Below are 20,460 nucleotides of genomic sequence, written 5' to 3' on the forward strand. Positions count from 1 at the left end.
GTGTCTTCGGACAGCGCTGGCCCCCGGCCTCTTAAGTGAGATGGGCGCACAACCCCAGAGTCTGTCAAGACTGGCCCGTACGGGCAGGGGTACCTTTACCTTTACCTTTTTAATTTAACAGCAATTACAGTGGTACCTCTGGTTACGTACTTAATTTGTCCCAGAGGTCTGTTCTTAACCTGAAACTGTTCTTAACCTGAAGCACCACTTTCGCTAATGGGGCCTCGCGCTGCTGCCACACCATCGCCACACAATTTCTGTTCTCATCCTGAAGCAAAGTTCTTAACCCGAGGTACTATTTCTGGGTTAGCAGAATCTGTAACCTGAAGCATATGTAACCTGAAGCATATGTAACCCGAGGTATCACTGTACCATAATTGTAGTCGTATTAATAGGGTGCCAAACTAAAACATACGATTTAAAAAAAAAACTCATATTGCCAATTTACCCTCATAAAAAAGGGGGGGCAAAATCTGAGGTAAACACAGTTTGGGTTCTATCCCTCAGCTTGCAAGCTCTCCGTAGCCATTGGCAGAGTTGCTATGCGATGCCAGGAAAACACAGAGACCAAAGCTGCCGTTGATGATGATGATGATGATGATATTTATACCCCAACATTCTTCCAAAGAACTCCAGGTGGCATTCATGTCCCATCGCCCCCCCCCCCACCCATTCCATCTTGACAACAAGTACATTGAGAGGCAGCGAGTGGCCCAAGGTCACACAGAGAGCTTCATGGCTGAGAAGGAATTTGAATCCAGCTCTTCTGGATCCCAGTACGACACGAAACATGCCCACTTAAAGCAAAGCTTGAGGCCACTTCATAAAGGAGCAAAGTTTTAACGATTTAAATTTCATTATTTTTCAACTTCCATTTTAAAATGCGGTTTGAAGTGATATGTTCTAAGACACTGATGACATTTGGAAATTATTATTAGGTGTCAGCTTGTTAAATGCAATATTTTAGCCAGCATTGAAACCTATGAGATGTACGGAAGATGATTCCTGAACTAAAGCTCTGGGAGAGCCTCTTTTTATATATATATATTTATGGAATCTGTAAATTGCCCTGAAGAAAATTCCTGTTGTCAGGTTACACAGGAGATAAAGGCAAATGTCTAACCCTTTCCCCCCTTTTTCTTTGGAAGCCTCCAAATAACACCCCCTCCCCCGTTAAATGTTAATAAGAATGGGAAATGCCTTAAATATATGTTATGTCAAATAATTCATTTCCAAGGAGGGAAAGGGAGAGGAGACATGCTGAAAAGTTATTTTGAGAAGTGGAATTTGTTTGATAAATATGGGGATAGGGGTTTTAAAGAGAATGTTCCTTTCATTTGTACTAGATGCTACTTTTTGAAAGGAAAAACGAGGAAGGTGACTAGTGAGTATACATACACAAAACATGGGTTAAAGATCATTGAGCTGAAAAATGGTGCAACAGCAAATAATTTCTGCTCCAGTTCCAGTTCCGTTCTGTTCCAGTTCAGATCCTGGGCGCTGTTTGTGCTTGTTGCAACATCCTTTATGGGCTGTTTTTTTGGGGAGGGGGGCAGAGGTTGCTAAGCTATGGGTCATGGGTAGGCAAACTAAGGCCCGGGGGCCAGATCTGGCCCCATTGCCTTCTAAATCCGGCCCGCGGATGGTCCGGGAATCAGCGTGTTTTTACATGAGTAGAATGTGTGCTTTTATTTAAAATGCATCTCTGGGTTATTTGGGGGGCATAGGAATTCGTTCATTTCCCCCCCAAAAAATATCGCCCGGCCCCCCACAAGGTCTGAGGGACAGTGGACCGGCCCCCTGCTGAAGAGGTTTACTGACCCCTGCTGTAAGTGGTAGAAAACGTAGGACCTGTCACCACACACATAACGTATGGGCATTGCCTGTCGGAGTGGCATCTTTATGGCTGTGTGACTTCTAATCCCAGCCTGAGCAGCCCAGGGCCAGGGTGCTTCAGGGCCAGAGCGTCAGTCATGCTGCAAGATGCCTTTCTTTTTTTAGACGGCTATTTCTTCTCGGAGTGGCTGTGATGTGACCGTCAGCTCCCGTTTCCTGATGCCCCGTCTCACATGACTTCTGGAAGCTGGGCAGCATCACATTCATAGAGCTGCTATCCAATTCCTAATCAGTACAGAACAGCAGGCATGGACAGTAAGAGACTCTCTGCTGGCTCCGCTCCACAATGTACTTGGAGGAGGACAAACCGTTGCTGCTCACATGCGAGTTTTGGAGTCCCCTCGTACAATCAGGAGGTCGATGGAAAAAGAAATCCCTGCTGCAGCACAAATGTAATACAGGTTGGGTTAGAAGCTTGGTAGCAAGTGATCTCCTCAGATGACTGGCTTCAGGGCTGCGAGGGCACATTCTTCAAGCACGCCCATTTACTACTCAGCACCTCTCTCCCCTTTGTTTATCAGACGGGATAATGATCATGTCACACGGTAACACACATAGCCTGGTATGCGTGTTGTATTCCAACTATACTTCCCCAGAAAAATCTAGGCCACCTTCTCCGTTCTTGACTTTCATAGAGAAACATGGAATGGGGATGTTTGGCTTAAATTGTGAAACCTGTTTAAATATTGGCTTCCCAAAGAGCCTGGAGATTATCAGTCTTGTATATCTCAGGCAAATTATCAGCCATTCTCATTGGCTAGTGGACCGACCACAAGGGCAAACAGCCATGCTTCTTAATTGTTTATTCTAAGTCAGCCAGTCATATAAAGGAGATAATTAATTGATTCATTGGTTAACCAATTAAATCTGGAAAGGAATAAAACCAGTAGTTCTGAAGCATCCCGTTTTTAGATGATGCATGCCGGTGTAATGTCAGATACTGTCTTAGATGGTTCTTAGAAGAAGCATTCCTGCCTGTGTATTCCAGAAGGGGGAAATGCTTCTAGAAGTTAATCTCCTGCATATTTTGTACTTGTATTTTTTTAAAATTAAACCTCACCAAATTAAATTGAAGATTGATTTTTAATTAATAAAAATGATTTAAGAATTCAACAAAAGAAATTGTTGAATCGTTGGAATATTCTGTTAGTCTTGTTTGCTATATATTTAATAACAAAATAATTTCTAAACAAGTAAATAAATATGCTTTAAACTGACTACTCTAAGAACTGACCGAGTGCTGCAGTTCCTATATAGGAAGGCATGTATTGAAATCATTTCTCCATTCTGAATGTCTCAGAAACATTTCACATCAGGGGCAGCATCCAACCAAACCCAAGCACTTTGGAGAGTCCAACTGCTTAAATCTATTCTACTTCAACCACAGAAATTTAAAATTGCCTGGCATTGGTAGGAACTATAAAGTTAACCCAAAAACTGATGGCATCATTCTACCCCAATTATCTCTAGACTTCATATGTGGAAACATGGCAAATTATAATAATATAATTCTTCTTTTAAAAAAAGGTTTGAGGATTCTGTGCACGACTCCTCCTGGGGTTTATCCACCTGAAATTTGACAGCTTCAATCCCCCTTTTTGGGTGGAGAGGGTGCCCTTTGCCTGCAAATTTAATCCATCCATCTATGTGAAAAAGGAGGGGGGAGCTTCAGATTTAACAGATCAGATCTGAAGCTGAATAAAAAAATTGAATCGGAGTGACAGAGCGGAGCTGAAACAGATGGGGCTGTTTCCAAACGCTGCAAAAACAAGGCGAATCTGGTGCTTGCTGCACACTCCTATTAAATACACCTTTAACCTGTAAAGCTTAATAAAGTACACTGTCACTTGCTTGCTCCAATTGAAAATTAACACAAGAATTAATTAGTGCCCAGAAGAAAGAAGCAGCAAACTATTTAACTTGTTTAACAAAAAGGTCAGAAGGAATTGAATTTACAACCTTTAAAAATAAGGCCAACAATCCTCATTTGCTTCCAACATGTGGAATATTCTTAGCTTTATTACTTCCTGTTACTTACAACTTAAAGCCACTGCTGCCACTATCATTACGGGTGGACCCTATAGTGGCCATCAGGTATAGAATAAGGAATGAGAGCTTGGAATCCCACTAATACGTTTAAATGGGGTCATAAAGTTGCCACTTCTCGCTTCCACCAAACTAAATTGAACAAAATTAACAAAAGTAATCATAGCTGGCAATGGAACGTTCACCACGCATCCCATATGTCAATAATCCTTACAACGTTCCTGCAAAGGAGGTCAGTATTATGTTGCCGTACTACAGATTGGGGGCTGAGGCTGAACAATTGTGTTTTCCTGAGGACTGCCTAGGGAGCTCAAGACTGAGGTGTGATTTGAACCAGACACCTGATATTAGAGGGCTTAAAAAAACTTAACTCTGCATTGGGACCTGCAACTCCTGGCATGTCTCTCATTATCAAAGTGCAGTGCTCCAGTATAGACACCTCAAGAAACAGGCTCATTGAATGTGAAGATTATTTAATTTATATAAACTCATTGTGATAATGATTTCAGTATCTCCATGAATAACTACGGTACATCATTCCCATTTACTCACATGGGGCCCACCTGCAGCACCAAACAGCTTGGCTTGCAGTGCACAATTCATCACCTGAGTGCCAGAGACGGACAGCTGTACTCTGTGCAGGACACGGTTGCTCCATCTGCAGATGACATCAAATGACAGATGCTGAATTTGGAGGGTACCTACTTAATAAAGAGATTGGAAGGTATGTGCGTGAAAGAGATATAAAAACAGATTTCATCTGTATCTGACAAGCCATTTAAACGGGAGTGCCTCTTGGATCCATACAGTTTGGCTCAACTGCTTTGTGGCTTTAAGCTGCTCCAAGATGAGAGGCGGCATTTGTTTCCAATTCTGTTTTGAATCCCTTCAGCTGCAGTTCTGCAGCACAACCTGTCAGCTGGAGAAACACTGGGAACCCACGTAAGCCAAACGTATCACAGGGTACAGACGATCATGTAAGATATAAAAAGTATTTTTAAAAAAATTATAATTGACCGCTGATAATGTATCATGCATGTCTCATTAGCTTAAATGCCACAAAATGGTGTTCAATTAAAACTATGCCGTTGTTTCCCATTGATTGTAAAAAAAAAAATGCTTCAATGTAATATTACCACATCTTATGCCTGTAAGCCAATTAAATATTTTCATCTGCTTTTCAGTAAATCATTGACTTTAGATAATTTGCATAATATCAAAATGTCCGTGGCTTTTTGTGATGTTGAAAGAAGTGTACAAAAAGCTACCACTCATTCTTAGGCCAATTGTAATATGTTCTTTGCAAAGCATTGTCCCCTATTGCAGCAAACACCCAAGCTGTAATAATCCCGGAACTAGCATTTATTATATATATATAGAAGTGTTCGGGGAATCCCCAAATAATTATATATATCACACTGCAATTTATCTGACCACTCTTAGGCACAGAGGTGGTTTTCAGAGGGCAATAAAGGAAGGCTTTGGTGAAAAATCATTCTTATGGTGAAGCTGACGGAGGGAAGTTGTCTTGCATCAAGTGGAGCTAATCACCCAGAATAAGAGTATCCGGTGAGAGAGTTCTCTGAGCATGTGAGAAGTTGATCTTTTCATATAGTTTCCATTCCCCTTTGTGGTTGCTATCTGCGGCTTCTGTGACAAACACTTTGCATGAAGTTACAGCTGCCAGCAGAAGTCAAACCCTAAGAAAGTGGAATTTCTAGTGGAAATTGATCAAATGGAGATATAGAATGCTAGCAAGAAAGTTCATGGGGCAGAGCATGATTAGATACATGTACCAGTCCGATTTTCCCACAGCACAAGTTACAGCCTTATTTCTGCACCGTTGCTTAGAATGGATGATGGGGAGTGCCTGTGACCGTTTCTCACATTCTTTGGTGGTATGTTTAATGCACATCACATTGCATTGTGCAAGCAGTGAATTTAAAGCCACTAAAAGGGAGAAACCTCTGTGTTGACCACTCTGCAGCAGCTCATGAAGCATCATCCGTAGATTGTCAAGATTTGGTTGACTTAAAAAGAATCAGTTTTTCCCATGCATTCCAATTGTCATGGCTTACTAGGGGCTTGGCCCCCGTGAATCACTGACCCAAATTTGCCTTTGGGGGCTGCGTTTTTAAAAGCACTGTCAATGTGCACTAGAGCTGTCATCTGTTTGGTCTCACATGTTTCTCCTTCAACCTGCCTGCCTCCCTCCCAGCCACCAGCCTTGACATTTCTTCACAATGGACACTTAGGTTGGTGTGTGAGGCAAAACACAGAGATGGTTCATCAGCACTTGAGCCAGCTGGGCAGAAATAAGGGCAGAGGAATACTGTGTCTTCCTTCCCATTTTCAGTTTCTTCTTCTTCATCATCATCATCATTTAAACACACTTTTTATTTGGGTCCTTGTTTTAATTATGTATTTTGTGTTATCTTGTATTTTTATGCTGTGAACTGCCCTGAGATGTTCGGATGAAGGGTGGTGCTATGTACTGAAGTTCTCTACCTGGGCCAGCAGGGGGACACTGTAGATAGTTATGCAAATAAAGGATCGAAAGTGACGTTCAGTGATTGGATAGTTTTAGAAAGTTGCTACAGTAACGTTGTACTAGAGCTCTATATTAGCAGGCCGACTGAGCCCTTCAGCTCAGTTCTGTTCTGGCCTCTGAATAAATAAGAGCTGTTTGAAGAATTGCTGTGTCGTTTGATATGTTCACCCACAACTTAACAGGTGGTATACAAATTAATTAATTAATTTCTCCTCCCACTGGAAACAATGGCAGGGGAAAACGAAGAAAGAGATTTAGTTACACCCAGGGCAGAAGAGCAGAAGAGCAACCAGAGTCTCACCTCAGGGTTCCACCATTTTCCTCCTCAAAGCAGCCCCCCCTTTCCATTGCCTGCTCTTAGGGTTGCTGCTCAGAGGGAGATTTTGTGCACAAAAGCGTAACAGCACCTCAGCAGAGCCAGGTTAATTGTTTATTAATTGTAAGGCACAAATCATGCTTGAATGCATTAGACCGTATTTTTTGTGCCATAGGACGCACCGGCCCATAGGACGCACCTAGTTTTTTGGGGGGAAAATAACGGGGGAAATTTCCTTTATTTCCCCCCCCCAAACCAGGTTGGGAAACAGCGGGATGGCGGCGCTGCACCTCCCCGTTGTCCCCCTAGCTTGTGGGGCTGCCCAATGTCTTCCCAAAGCACAGGGCGGTCTGCTTTCAGCACGCCCCGCGCTCCGGGAAGCAGGCTGCTATTCGCAGCCTAGAGAGCCCTGCGGATATCTGCCCGGTGGCGAGGCGCTCTGCTTCAGGGCGCCCCGTGCGCCCGGCAGCAGGCTACTATCCGCTGCTAAGGGAGCCCTGCGGGACCTCCCGCGGGCTCCCCAGGCTTGCTGATAGCTTGCTGAAGCCTGGAGAGCAAGAGGGGTCGGTGCGCACCAACCCCTCTCGCTCTCCAAGCTTCAGCGAAAGCCTGCATTCGCCCCATAGGACGCGCCCAGATTTCCCCTTCATTTTTGGAGGGGAAAAAGTGCGTCCTATAGGGCAAAAAATACGGTACTTTCATCTGAAACCATATGCAAACAATAAACTGGAATTTAGGGAATAGTAAGTATATAATCACTCTGTACATGCATATGACTCTCAAGCGCACATTTATGCCTTCAAAGGGTAATAGAAGCTGGACTGAATCTCATCGTTATCTGTAATCTGTTTGGGACTGGTTAATGTGCCAGTTACTTAGTGCTAGGCAGCGCTGAAAGGATTTCAGCCGTATAAGAAGATCTGGTACTCATGGAACCAGTTACAGCTTTTAAATATGTTCCATTGCAGGAATCCTCCTCTTCTGGGATTTTGGGGATCAGCCTTCATCACAAGAATGGGTTTAAAATGGGAGAGTGGCTCAAGTCCTTCAACGTCATGGTTCAGCATGCTTTAGGAGAAAACTTTAACTGGCAAACGCTGATGTTTTCAGCTATCCTAGCCAGCTAGATGCCTCAGCTGGTGAAAGGGACTTGTCAGACTTCCCATCACGCTAATTGCTGTACTTCTTAATTACGTATGTAACTAAAGCATGCAAATTAGCTGTGGGGCTTCTGCTTGTGAAATGCTTCCAGAGTGGCCCTGAGTATGAAACCAGCTTTCCATTCCTTCATTTACACTGACTTACTGGCCACCTACTATTCCAGACTCAGCAACACCTTCAAGCCCAACCTACAAAATGGACCCGCATTTCATCTTAGATGTAATATCTATCTTATATAAACCTGCCCTCTGATTCCCTACCCCCACCCCTTTTCAGTCCATTCATTCTTCCTACTCTCTACACTTGCTGCCTAAGTATGGTTCTGGCACTGGCCATATGAATATTTTCGGTCACGTTATGATGATCTGGTTACAGATCTTGACCTACCAGTGAAATACCAATATTTTAGAAAAACTCTTTATCAAATGGTATCAAGTGGTATCAACAGGAATGTTGTCGTGAGATCTGTGTGGAGCTAATAATAATAATATTAATTAATTAATTATACCCCGCCCTCCCCAGCCAAGACCGGGTTCACGGCGGCTAACAACCAATAGTAAAAACAAGTTGATTAAAATACAATTTAAAAAAGATTAAAATACAACATTAAAAAATTAGGATGCAGCCTCTTCACAGGAGGAGAAAGGAAAAAGAAAGAGGGGGAGGGAATCAAATTGACTCCAAGCCAAAGGCTAAGCGGAACAGCTCTGTCTTACAGGCCCTGCAGAAAGAAATCAGATCCCGCAGGGCCCTGGTCTCATGAGACAGAGCGTTCCACCAGGCTGGAGTCAGTGTTGAGAAGGCCCTGGCTCTGGTTGAGGCTAATCTAACTTCCTTAGGGCCCAGGACCTCTAGGGTGTTGCTATTTATGGACCTTAAAGTCCTCCATGGGGCAGACCGGGAGAGGCGGTCCCATAGGTACGAGGGTCCTAGGCCGTGAAGGGACCTAGTTGCCTAGCTAAAGGACGTGGGTCTAAACTACTGAGCCTTGGGCTTGCCGATCAAAAGGTTGGCGGTTCGCACGATGGAGTGAGCTCCCATTGCTTGCTCCCAGCTCCTGCCAACCTAGCAGTTCAAAAGCACGCCCAAAAGTGCAAGTAGATTAACAGGTACCGCTCCGGCAGGAAGGTAAACAGTGTTTCTGTGCGCTGTCGGTGTTCCATTGTGCCAGAAGCGGCTTAGTCATGCTGGCCCTATGACCTGGAAAAATTGTCTGTGAAGCGGACAAACGCCGGCTCTCTCGGCCTGTAAAACGAGATGAGCGCTGCAACCCCAGAGTCATTCGCGACTGGACTTCACTGTCAGGGGTCCCTTTGCCTAAGGCCAAACTACATGCTGCCTGCATTCACAGCTGGTGGTTTCAAGGTTACCAGGATCAGTATCTCTCAGCAGCCAATTGATCTGATGAACATGAAACTTAATCAGGAGGGAGACACACCTGGGCAGCGTCCAGCTGCAGCATTACCTACAGGGTCTCCTCTGACAACTGCAGGAATGTGAGAGGGTTTCTTGTGGGGAAGGCACTCCCTCAGGAGCTTGGCTCCCAAGCCACCCTCTAGTACTAACCTTGAGTTGAGCCCAGTAGCTCACCGGCAGCCAATAGAGCACTTTCAGGACCACTGACAAATGATCCTATTACAGTGGTACCTCAGGTTACATACGCTTCAGGTTACATACGCTTCAGGTTACACACTCCGCTAACCCAGAAATAGTGCTTCAGGTTAAGAACTTTGCTTCAAGATAAGAACAGAAATCGGGCTCCGGCAGCGTGGCAGCAGCAGGAGGCCCCATTAGCTAAAGTGGTGCTTCAAGTTAAGAACAGTTTCAGGTTAAGAACGGACCTCCGGAACGAATTAAGTACTTAACCCGAGGTACCACTGTATATTTTAAACTTTTTAATGGTCTTATTGTATGGTTTTATCACTGTAAACTACTTTGATACATGTATATATAATGATACATCAGTATACAACCTATAAACCCCTCCCAAAACTTAGAATATGTTTCTTCCCATCCACAACACCTCCATTCAGTCTCAGTTTATTGTGGTCACGATTTCCAGACAGCAGCCTAACACTTTCTCAGCCTCTCCTGAAGATGGAGCACAGAGAGAGCGCCACATGTCACCACAACTGCCACATATTATTCATTCCAAACCTGTGAGTAATACTTTCTTCCGTGTGGCAGCATCTATACACTGGAACTTCCTGCCCATTGGCAACTTCACTGTACTGTTTTTGGTGTCTGTTGGAAACGTTTTTTTAAAGGCAAGTATATTAGGTGAATAGACTTGGGACGCGGGTGGCACTGTGGGTAAAACCTCAGTGCCTAGGACTTGCCAATCGCATGGTCGGCGGTTCGAATCCCCGCAGCGGGGTGCGCTCCCGTCGTTCGGTCCCAGCGCCTGCCAACCTAGCAGTTCGAAAGCACCCCGGGTGCAAGTAGATAAATAGGGACCGCTTACCAGCGGGAAGGTAAACGGCGTTTCCGTGTGCTGCGCTGGCTCACCAGATGCAGCTTGTCACGCTGGCCACGTGACCCGGAAGTGTCTGCGGACAGCGCTGGCTCCCGGCCTATGGAGTGAGATGAGCACACAACCCTAGAGTCTGGCAAGACTGGTCCGTACGGGCAGGGGTACCTTTACCTATTAGGTGAATACCTCAAGACAATGTGTGAGAAGACCCTCAGATTTGTAGAAAAGGCTTTACGACTGACTGCAGAGGGCAATGGATGCAAGCGGCAAAGACAGGACTGGAACTCTTTTAAGCATACCATACACAAGACAGGGAGCAAGCCCATTGAGGGAATTTGGTATAGTGCATGGAATAACCCTTGTTACTCTAATTCTAATATTTAGCTTGCTGACTTACACGATGGAGGGAGAGGAGGAATCCCTGAAAGGAATTGGGGGTACTGTTTTATTCCTGGCTTTGTGCTTGGGCTAGAAAAGTAACAGCTTTGCTTGGCTGCTAGCATTTAAATCATGCAGTCTAAGCAGCCAAAAAAAGGGCTATCTTTCTTCCATTTTTTACTCTCTCTCTCTCTCCTCTCTGTGAATCTACATCTGTCTTTTGCATAAGGGAAAACAATTGGAAATCACATGATCAACAGATTGGCCCCCTAAGAGACAGCCAGCTGGTGAAGAGATGCCTCTTAGTCGGAATCACAGAAGTGTCAGAAGTTGGACCTGAAAGTCGCTCCATCCAACTCTCTGCAGCATGGCAAGTTCAGTGTTTGATTTGGAAATGGAAGGACAGGAATGACTCCAATACATGGGCATGCCCAGCCCTGACCCCTCAGCTCCCAACTCCAGAAACCTAGGGAACAGCTATGAGGGCTCAGTTGGCAAGAGGGATTATTGGCAATTAGTACCAGTAATTAGTATGCAAAATGGAAGTCAGGCCCAAGCTCACACTAAACAGTTGATGGAGGCTCCTCACTGAGAGTTGCAATTATATTTAAGAATATTCACAAAGCACAAAAAAATCTACCATTTCAATTTTGAACATGGAATTCCAAACGTGAATTTAGAATATTAAAAATGACATAAACTAAAAGTGCCACTAGTCTGTTACATTGTATATATGAACTCTAATAGATTTATTTCTACCTTTTGAATGATACCATTATTCTATTACATATGATTTAACAGTTATTAGCCTACGTATTGTGCCTAATTTTTATTTTAGCAGGCATTAGATGAAATGTAAGCAATTCAGGCTGTATTCTGGAGTCCTGTGGAGGTGTCCTGGAATCGATGCCCAGGTCAGGAGAATTGGGAGGAACTCAAAGAGCTGGAGTCTGAGGATCCTGGTGAGTTCACAGAGTTCTGTTTTTATTTCCTGCTCTTAGCAAAAGAGCCAAGGCTGGACCTGAACTGGTTGCAATTCTGAGCAGAGGAAGGGGAGTTCCAGCACCTTTTCACTTGCCCCCAACCCCGTTTCCACAGGGGAAAAAACAACTTGCTGTTAGTGAAAAAACACTCTCAACCAATTCGGGCTAATTTTGCTTTTTTAAAATAACAAAAAACCCATGGAATTCCCCATGGAACATGTTGGGTTATTTGATTTTTTTTTTAACCAACTGTGAGGAAATCTCTTTTTCCAGTTGATATAATTTCTGCTTCCAAGATCAGAAAGCAAGAACTTGGTACTTTGGAAGCTTATTATTAACTGATGTGCCACTCCAAATTTGCATATTTTTGTTAAGGTAATTGGAAAGTACAGCAATTAACATGTTGGGAATTGTGACAAATCTCTTCTCCCCAGCTGTCTTCCAGCCAACTGGGCTGATCACAAACTACTGCCAAGCCAAAACATTAAGAAACTGCACGCAATTGTGTACAAATCACATATTTAAAATAATAAATCTGAGATTCCAAATGTTTTACCATTTCTGACTTTTAGGACACACCATCTTATTTTGACATTTACCCTTACAATCATGACTCGATTTAAATAAATAACAACTTTCAGCCCCCCCACAGCCAAGAACACCCAATGTCTAGAAATCCACAAGCCATTCAGGAGCACTTCATAGCTTCCCCAGCCTTGGCATACCAAACACTTTCATTTTAGGATTATCACCTGGTGTTAAGCACTGAAGCTGAACTTCTAGTACCTACCTTCAGCCTCCTCAACCCTCTTCTCCTCATCTCCAATATGAGGATAATTTGTGGTGTGTTTGTACCTCGAGCTGTACACAGCCCTGTAATTTGTTATTAAGGGTGGTGCAGTGGTACCTCGGGTTACATACGCTTCAGGTTACATACGCTTCAGGTTACACACTCCGCTAACCCAGAAATAGTGCTTCAGGTTAAGAACTTTGCTTCAAGATAAGAACAGAAATCGGGCTCCAGCGGCGTGGCAGCAGCAGGAGGTGCTTAGCTAAAGTGGTGCTTGAGGTTAAGAACAGTTTCAGGTTAAGTACGGACCTCCGGAACGAATTAAGTACTTAACCCGAGGTACCACTGTATATTTTAAATAGCTATATAAACACTGGTCTTACAAATCAGTATTACTGAGATTACAGTCAAAGCATATTTTTATATGCTATTGGATCAATCATTTACCCAGCTCAGTTTTCTGAATATTGGCAGATCACACTACAATTTGTGTATATCTCAGTGTTACTCGGGTTGGCTTTGGAAGTTACAAACAAGTGCTGACAGAAGATGCTGATGTGACTTGCACTCCCTTGTTTCATGTTTTCTACATACAAAGCAAGAAATAGTGCATTTTTCCATGTTAAGATGCACAGGTTCAAGATGCATGTGCAGAATTTTCAGTCCATTAAAAGTGTCATCTACTCAAACTCCTTGCAATGCAGGAATTAGAGTTAAAGAATCCCTGGCAGATGGCCATCCAATCTGTTTAAAAACCACCTTCCGAGGGAGACCATCCCACTGCTGAACAGCTCTTAGTGTCTGTCATAAAGCTCTTCCTGCTGTTTAGTCAGAATCTCCTTCTTGTAACTTTCTTTTAAAGGTGTTACGATGTTAATTCTTCTAAAGGCGTTTGAGGTGATTGTTTAACACAGTAAATTACTAAAGAGGTACCTTATGAGATCTGTTACATGGTGATTCTGCACAAATCATGTCTGGTCTTAATTCACCAGCGCTCCTCATACAGGAGCTAACCTATCAGCCAGGCTGCTAGAGATTATTTTGGCATCCTGGCCAATGAGCAAGAGCAGTCTATAAGGAATCCAGGGATCCAGGATTCTTTCCAGGCTTTAAAAGAACTCTAACACAGTACTCTTTCCAGGACTGGGGAATTGGACCACAGTTTAAGGTGATTAAAAAGACATAGCAGATGTGGGAACATCAACCAATTTCTTGTAAAATGTGCCTATAAGGCCATCCCGGGTGTTTCATGAATTTATCTTTCTTGATGGCCTTTGCCAAGTCTTCTGCTGCAATGTAGTTTCTTGTAGCACACTTTTTTTCTTTATTCATTCAAATGTATATATTATATGAAACTTTGAAAACATGTTTCTGGCTTTTTGTGTGTTCTTTAATTGCCACCAAAATAACATTTAGAGGGAAAGACCAAAAAAGCAGTTAATTTATGTAGACAAATTTTAATGAAATAATTTGCACTTTAAAGTATACATAGGAAATAGCAATAAACTTTGACAGAAAGGAATCAAAAACCCTTCTTAAGAGAAAGTTTAAGAGTCCATTCAACAGCAAAACCAATTAAGGAAAAAATCAAGAGATTTATCTAGAGAAACAGCTCAAATGACTTTACTCCAAGTAAACTCTGAAAGCTGCCATACTTTTGGTCCAAATCGTAGTTTTCAAGTTGGCAGGTGGGATATAGTGAAGTCTATGACCGAGTGTATTTGCCCCAGATGTGCAACATGAATACAGATGCAATAAAGAGGAGACTCATAACGAGAACTGGAACAGGACCACTGAAAATAAAGGGAGGGGATGTATTTATTATCCACAACAACAGGTACAGATTAGCTTTTAGCTAAAACTATATAATCACATGCTATTTAACAAAATGGTTACCCTACCTTTCTATCCAATACAAAGGAAGCTAACAAAAGCAGTTTTAAACAAGCAAACCATGTTTTTAAAAATCATAATGTTTTTAGAGTTCAATACCACAAAATGCAGTAGTGGCTGTGCTTAGATTACTTCAAGAAGAGATTAGACCAAGTCATGAAGGATATATCTATCAACACAAGATTAACTAAATGGAGGGTCTCTACGATGAACACAGAACCATTTGTATCACCTTTGTTTGGTTCTCTGTTTGCAAATTCCACCAAGTAAAATCCCAGCTTAGTGCAAGAACAACTAAATAAAACTTGTGCAGAAATATACCATATCAAGTCTCAAGATCCATTCAAATATGAGGAGATTGGTAGTTTGCAAAAGAGAAGGACAGAAGACTGTTTTTAAATATAGAATTGTTTTGGCCCTATCCAACTTAGCTTCTGGAGGAGCAGAAATCAAGGAAAACACTGGTGCTATTTCATGAGCATCTTAACACCATTAGTGTACCATAAACAGTATTTAAAGATACCGTGAGATACCCATATCCAACCCAATTAAAAAGTTATCAAATGGAATTTTAATAAAGGATTTAAAAAGTAGCATTTATTGACTAAAAGACTTGCATTAACAGAAGAAGATCAAATAACAAACAGAAAAAGAAAAATGCCTTTTAAGTCTTAATTAACCATTGCCATGCCCAAAAGCAACTGCAAATTTACAAATGGAAGAGAATTCTTGAACCTCAAGTAATTATTTCACCTACAAGGTTTGGGAACCATAAAAGCTTCATGTTACTCCAATGGGTAGTTAAACAGCATAATATCTAATCAGGCCTGCTAAGTATAGTCTACATCAAATACCCAAGAGCATAGCGTTATTTGACTTAGTAAATTAAGGGGCGCACACATGTTTATATGCACGCACACCACATAAGATAATCTGATTTTTAAAAATTCAAAACCAACATTTTGTCAACTACAAAAATGGTTCTTCCTCCATGTAACGACACAGAATGATAGTATGCATCCAATTGCTTCACAATAAGCTATAGATTGGAGAGAACACAAGAATGATTTTCTAAAAAAACTGCTATATTTTAATATTTTCACTTACACTTTGAGGCCAGGGGAATCCTCTGTATAAAATCTCCACATCCCTCCAGTGCCTGCAGAAGTTGTACGGCCTGCACTCCTTGTTCCACAGCTAGCACTTTTCCTAAAAAAGGAAAACCAGTAACAGAAATGCAGCAACAGTAACCAAATATGACAGGCTCTCCCAACAAGAGGCTTGCGTGTGACTGTAATTAGCTGTCTAATATTTGCTTGATAACCACAATCATACTTTCAGCTGTATATATGCATGTTTGAAAAGTTTTTTAAAAACTTGATAGAAACGGGAACTGTTTCTAAGTTTCTGCTCTGTGTTACCGTAATCCCACAAGTAGGGTTGGGGGTGTATGGGGAAAGGGTTCAATGGCAGAGAGCCCCCAAGATACAAAACAATGCCCCCCACCCCCCAGTGAGGGTTTTGTGAGGCTGAGGGGAAAAGCAACCACTACATTTAATAATATTAATGACAATAATAATAAGCAGATTTGGGGGTAAGCCTCAAACTTCCAGGGCGCTTCCGTTGCGCCTGGGGGGGGGGGTTCCCCTGATGCCCTTAACGATACGATATATTTATTGTCATTGTCCCATGCAGAACAATGAAATTGAAAAACTACATAAAACATTCAAAAACCCCTAAAAACTCATTTAAAAATACACTACACTATACTATAGAGACCCCTTATGCTGCATTTAGAACCAGAATTGGGGGTTTGGCTGCCGTCCCCCCGAAGAAGGGAAAGCGGCTAACTCAGTAAACAGTAATTCAGTAAACAAGACCGTTATTAGTCCTACAACAACCCTAATAGCAATAATAATAATAATAATAATAATAATAATAATAATAATAATAATAATAATAATAATAATAATGGTGAAGACACGTCATCGTTCCTGCTCCGGGCGGCCCTCCCGGCCTACCTCTGCCTGACGGTGGATCCTGGGGCCCGCGAGGCGACGGCTTTGCTGGGCGAGCGGCCGGAGGCGCCCACGTTGGTGGCGCTGGGATTGGGACCGGGCTGCGGGGAGAGAGAAGAGCCGGACACGGTCAGGAGCCCCCGAGGCAGCGGAGCCCCCCCCCCCACCCCTCATCCCTCCCCTCGCTTCTCCGCCGCTCTCACCATGGCGAAGAAGGGCGGCTCCGTCGGCTTCTCACAAACTCCCTCGGCCGGCAAGTGTCGCCTCCGTCGTCGTCGTGGCGGCGGCTTCTCCCTCCTCCTCAGGCGACGGGAGAGGGGGCCTCGCCGCCAGCGCCTCAGGAAGAAGGACCCCTAGCATGCGGCTGCCCAGCACGGCGCCTGACTCCAACGCCTTCCTTTTCCGCACCAGCGGGGGCAGCGCTACCTCCCTGCCGAGCAAGCTCGGGCTTCCTCGCCTTTCTGCCCCGCGGAGCCGCCTATTCTCCGGCGCTGCGATGACGGCCGAGAGTCAGCACCCACACGGGGGTCAGGCGCCGCTGGGGCCACCCCTCCGCCGGAGGCCGACGTGGCCCTCCTGGCTCGTCCGGCGCGTGCGCAGAAGGGCCGGCGGCTTGGCGGCCATGGCGGGTGGCGGTGAGGCGCGGGGCCCGTCGGTGGCCTTCCTGCACCCGGACCTGGGCCTGGGCGGCGCGGAGCGGCTGGTGGTGGACGCGGCCGTGGCGCTGGCGTCGCGGGGCTGCCGCGTGCAGGTGTGGACGCCCCGCTACGACCCGGCGCGCTGCTTCTCGGAGGCGCGCGGGCTGGACGTGCGCACGGCGGGCGGCTGGCTGCCCCGGAGCGTCCTGGGCAGGGGCCACGCGCTCTGCGCCGCCCTCCGCATGGCCTGCCTGGCCCTCAGCCTCCTGCTGCTCAGCGGGGAGGAGGTCGACGTCTTCGTCTGCGACCAGGTGAGGGCGGACGAGATGCCCCTTGGGGGGCCCGGCCCCACCGTGCCTGGATCCGACATCCACTCAGAAGAGCCGGCCCGAGACATTCCGGAGGACCACAGGGTTGTGGGCGGGGCCGGGCTTACGTATAAGCCAAACAAGCTGTAGTTTAGGGCCCCACTGTCTTGGGGCCCCCCAAAACATTTAAAGGGGGGGCGACAGGATGTACATTTCCAAAATATAAGATAAAAAAACAAATAAAACCTACGTACAGCAACAGTGTTTTGTGCTGTGTAGGCTCCTGTGATGTAAGTAATGGGCCCCACCTGCTCCCTCAAATATCACATATAAAGGGCCCCATTACCTTCAGTAGCTTAGGGCCTCATAAGACCTAAATCTGGCCCTGATTGTAGATTTGGAAGGGTCCACAAGAGTCCTCCAGTACAGGTGTATCCAACAGGTAGATCATGATCTTCCGGTAGATCACAGACGTCTGTGGTAGATCACTGGCTCCCCCCAAAGAAGCTCAACAAGTTTGGCTCCTCTAAAAAAAAGCTAAACAATTTTGCCCTGAACCCAAAAAAGGGGGGTAGATACTGCCAGTCTTTAACTCTTATGTTTCAGTGTATCTGAAGAAGTCTGCATGCACACGAAAGCTTAAACCAAGAACAAACTTAGTTGGTCTCTAAGGTGCTACTGGACAATTTTTATATATATTTCGACTGCGTCAGACCAACACGGCTACCTACCTGAGTCTTTAACTCTGTGAGTAGATTGCAGTCTCTTAGGAGTTGGCCACTCCTGCCTAGTACAACCTCCTGCAATGCAGGAATCTTTTGCCCGACTTGGGGCTCAAACCCACAACCTTGAGATTGAGAGTCTTGTGGTCTACCAACTGAGCTATCATTTTTCTGAGGCGAATTAGAAAATTTCTGCCCTCCCCCGGCCAGGGAAGAAATAGTGAGGAAAGCGCTGCATCAGGAATGAGAGGGAAAGGAACATCTTCTGCCCCCGTGGATCCTGCCTCATGAGTGGGCCACTGTATAAGCCTTGGTTTTTGTTTTATTATGTATTTTGCATTGTCATTTTGGCATTTGCTGTCATGAACCGGCCTGGGATCTTTGGATGAAGGGTGGTACACAAATTTAATAAATAGTAAGTGCCCATTGATGGTAATGGGACCTTCTCACAGGAAAGTGTGCTTAAAAAACACATGCATGCTGCTTGCAACAAAGAAAGTGAAGAGGGAGAAATCTGCTTATAATCAGGTGTTACTCTATCTGTGGTTGCTACCATGCAAACAGCTGTCAAGGAGCCAGAGACAGAAGTTCTAGAAAGATGGGGCATCTTGCTGTCCCACCAGCCAAGACGGAAGGAACACCCTGAAGGGTCCCTAGCCACCATCATCTCATTCACTCCTTTTCCAAACAAGGGAAGGAAAGCACCTAAAACATTACACACACACACTGAGCCAGGCTTCTTGCAATCCAGCTGCTTCCTTCAGCTGCAATTTTCAGCAAAGTCATATTTTCTGACCTCTGAGAAGAGATGAAAAGGAATACTAGGGGCAAATGCATTATGCCACAGGTTGGTAACACCATTTGACACTAGACATTCTGGATTATGCTGACACTGCTGATTAAACATCTAGTGTAGAGAGCATTCCTTTCGGTTGTTCAAGATAAAACACAGCTAAACGTAACAATTGGGCAAGCATAAGAGCCACTGTTATTCAGTATAGCAGTTTCCTTTCTTAGGCATATTTCTTTGTTTTTCTAGGTATCTGCATGCATTCCATTTCTCCGTCTTGCCCGCGTCCGTAAGAAGATTTTGTTTTACTGTCACTTCCCTGATCAGCTTCTGACCAAGAGGGAATCGTTTCTTAAACGTATCTACAGAGCTCCACTGGACTGGTTGGAAGAGTATACTACTGGCATGGCAGACTGTATTCTTGTCAACAGCTTTTTCACAGCCGGTGTTTTCAAAGAAACCTTCAAATCCTTATCTCACATAAATCCAGATGTCTTGTACCCTTCTTTGAATGTCAACGTGTTTGATACTGTTATTCCTGAAGATGTAGCTAACATAGTTCCCAACAGGAAGAGATTCTTGTTTCTTTCCATCAATAGGTATGAAAGGAAGAAGAATCTAGTATTGGCATTAGAGGCTTTGCATGACCTTCGGGGTAAACTTGATGCTCAGGAGTGGAAGGATGTTCACTTGGTTATGGCTGGTGGTTATGATGAGGCAGTTCAAGAAAACGTGGACTATTATGAAGAACTGAAAGCAGTTGTTGCCAAGCTTCGCATTGATGAGCAGATCACATTCTTAAGATCTTTCTCTGATGCGCAGAAGATAGCTCTTCTTAGTAACTGCACGTGTGTGCTGTATACACCAAGCAACGAACACTTTGGCATAGTTCCTTTAGAAGCTATGTACATGAGATGCCCAGTCATCGCAGTAAATTCAGGGGGACCTTTGGAATCAGTTGTAAACAATAAGACGGGTTTCTTGTGTGATCCTCTTCCAACCCAGTTTTCAGAAGCCATGGAGAAATTCGTGAAAGACCCTGCTTTGAAGAAGACAATGGGAGCTGCTGGGAGAACTAGAGTTCTAGAAAAGTTTTCACTGGAAGCATTCACTGAAAAGCTGTATCAATACGTTCATAGCTTAGCACAATAAAATCAAGCTCCATAATGTGACATTTGTTTTTTAATGCTGGGTTTCCTATTACACCGATAGACTAACATCCCAAAAGATTATTAATGTGATTCTTCTGACTCTATTGGACCACCACTTAAGACTGAATCTGGCATATAACAAACCACTTTGATGGTGAACTTGTCTCTTGATATTTTTTATACTTCGTCTTGCACTATGTGCTGCAAAATAATAAAATGATGATTTAAAAAACCAGTCTTGTTTATGCTATCATTCATTATTTCAAGAGGCCAGTCTTGAAAGTAACATAGTTTGTTGCATGGAAGAATTTGTTGCATGGAAGAATCAATAGGTGCCCATGACACT

At 44.1% G+C, this 20,460-nt stretch overlaps 2 protein-coding genes and 1 long non-coding RNA gene across 3 annotated transcripts; 2 read left to right on the top strand and 1 right to left on the bottom strand.

Annotated features, from left to right (window-relative positions):
- Positions 1 to 694: 694 nt before the first annotated feature.
- Positions 695 to 2,950, top strand: LOC309354438. Its single transcript, XR_014162299.1, has 3 exons — positions 695 to 776; positions 1,347 to 1,384; positions 2,002 to 2,950. It is a non-coding gene; the product is annotated as an uncharacterized lncRNA (long non-coding RNA).
- Positions 2,951 to 14,035: 11,085 nt separating this feature from the next.
- Positions 14,036 to 16,855, bottom strand: SEC61B (SEC61 translocon subunit beta). Its single transcript, XM_081884930.1, has 4 exons — positions 16,709 to 16,855; positions 16,509 to 16,606; positions 15,595 to 15,696; positions 14,036 to 14,387 (listed from the first exon to the last, which is right to left on the bottom strand). The coding sequence occupies exons 1-4, from the start codon at positions 16,709 to 16,711 to the stop codon at positions 14,300 to 14,302; spliced, it is 291 nt and encodes a 96-aa protein (XP_081741056.1). The 5' UTR covers positions 16,712 to 16,855; the 3' UTR covers positions 14,036 to 14,299.
- A 270-nt stretch (positions 16,856 to 17,125) lies between these two features.
- On the top strand, positions 17,126 to 20,135 carry ALG2 (ALG2 alpha-1,3/1,6-mannosyltransferase). Its single transcript, XM_081884274.1, has 2 exons — positions 17,126 to 17,454; positions 19,213 to 20,135. The coding sequence occupies exons 1-2, from the start codon at positions 17,128 to 17,130 to the stop codon at positions 20,113 to 20,115; spliced, it is 1,230 nt and encodes a 409-aa protein (XP_081740400.1). The 5' UTR covers positions 17,126 to 17,127; the 3' UTR covers positions 20,116 to 20,135.
- The last annotated feature ends 325 nt before the right edge of the window (positions 20,136 to 20,460 follow it).

The sequence above is a fragment of the Podarcis melisellensis genome (genome assembly GCF_964234715.1).
Source record: "Podarcis melisellensis genome assembly, chromosome: 13".
Taxonomy (NCBI): domain Eukaryota; kingdom Metazoa; phylum Chordata; class Lepidosauria; order Squamata; family Lacertidae; genus Podarcis; species Podarcis melisellensis.

Excerpts from the sequence above, each read along its gene's own strand:
- ALG2 (XM_081884274.1), top strand. The coding sequence starts at position 17,128 with ATGGCGGGTGGCGGTGAGGCGCGGGGCCCGTCGGTGGCCTTCCTGCAC. Across the intron at positions 17,455-19,212 it reads ACGTCTTCGTCTGCGACCAG|GTATCTGCATGCATTCCATT; the intron begins GTGAGGGCGGAC and ends TTGTTTTTCTAG.
- SEC61B (XM_081884930.1), bottom strand. Across the intron at positions 15,697-16,508 it reads GGATCCACCGTCAGGCAGAG|GAAAAGTGCTAGCTGTGGAA; the intron begins GTAGGCCGGGAG and ends TTCCTTTTTTAG. Across the intron at positions 14,388-15,594 it reads GATTCCCCTGGCCTCAAAGT|TGGTCCTGTTCCAGTTCTCG; the intron begins GTAAGTGAAAAT and ends CTTTATTTTCAG.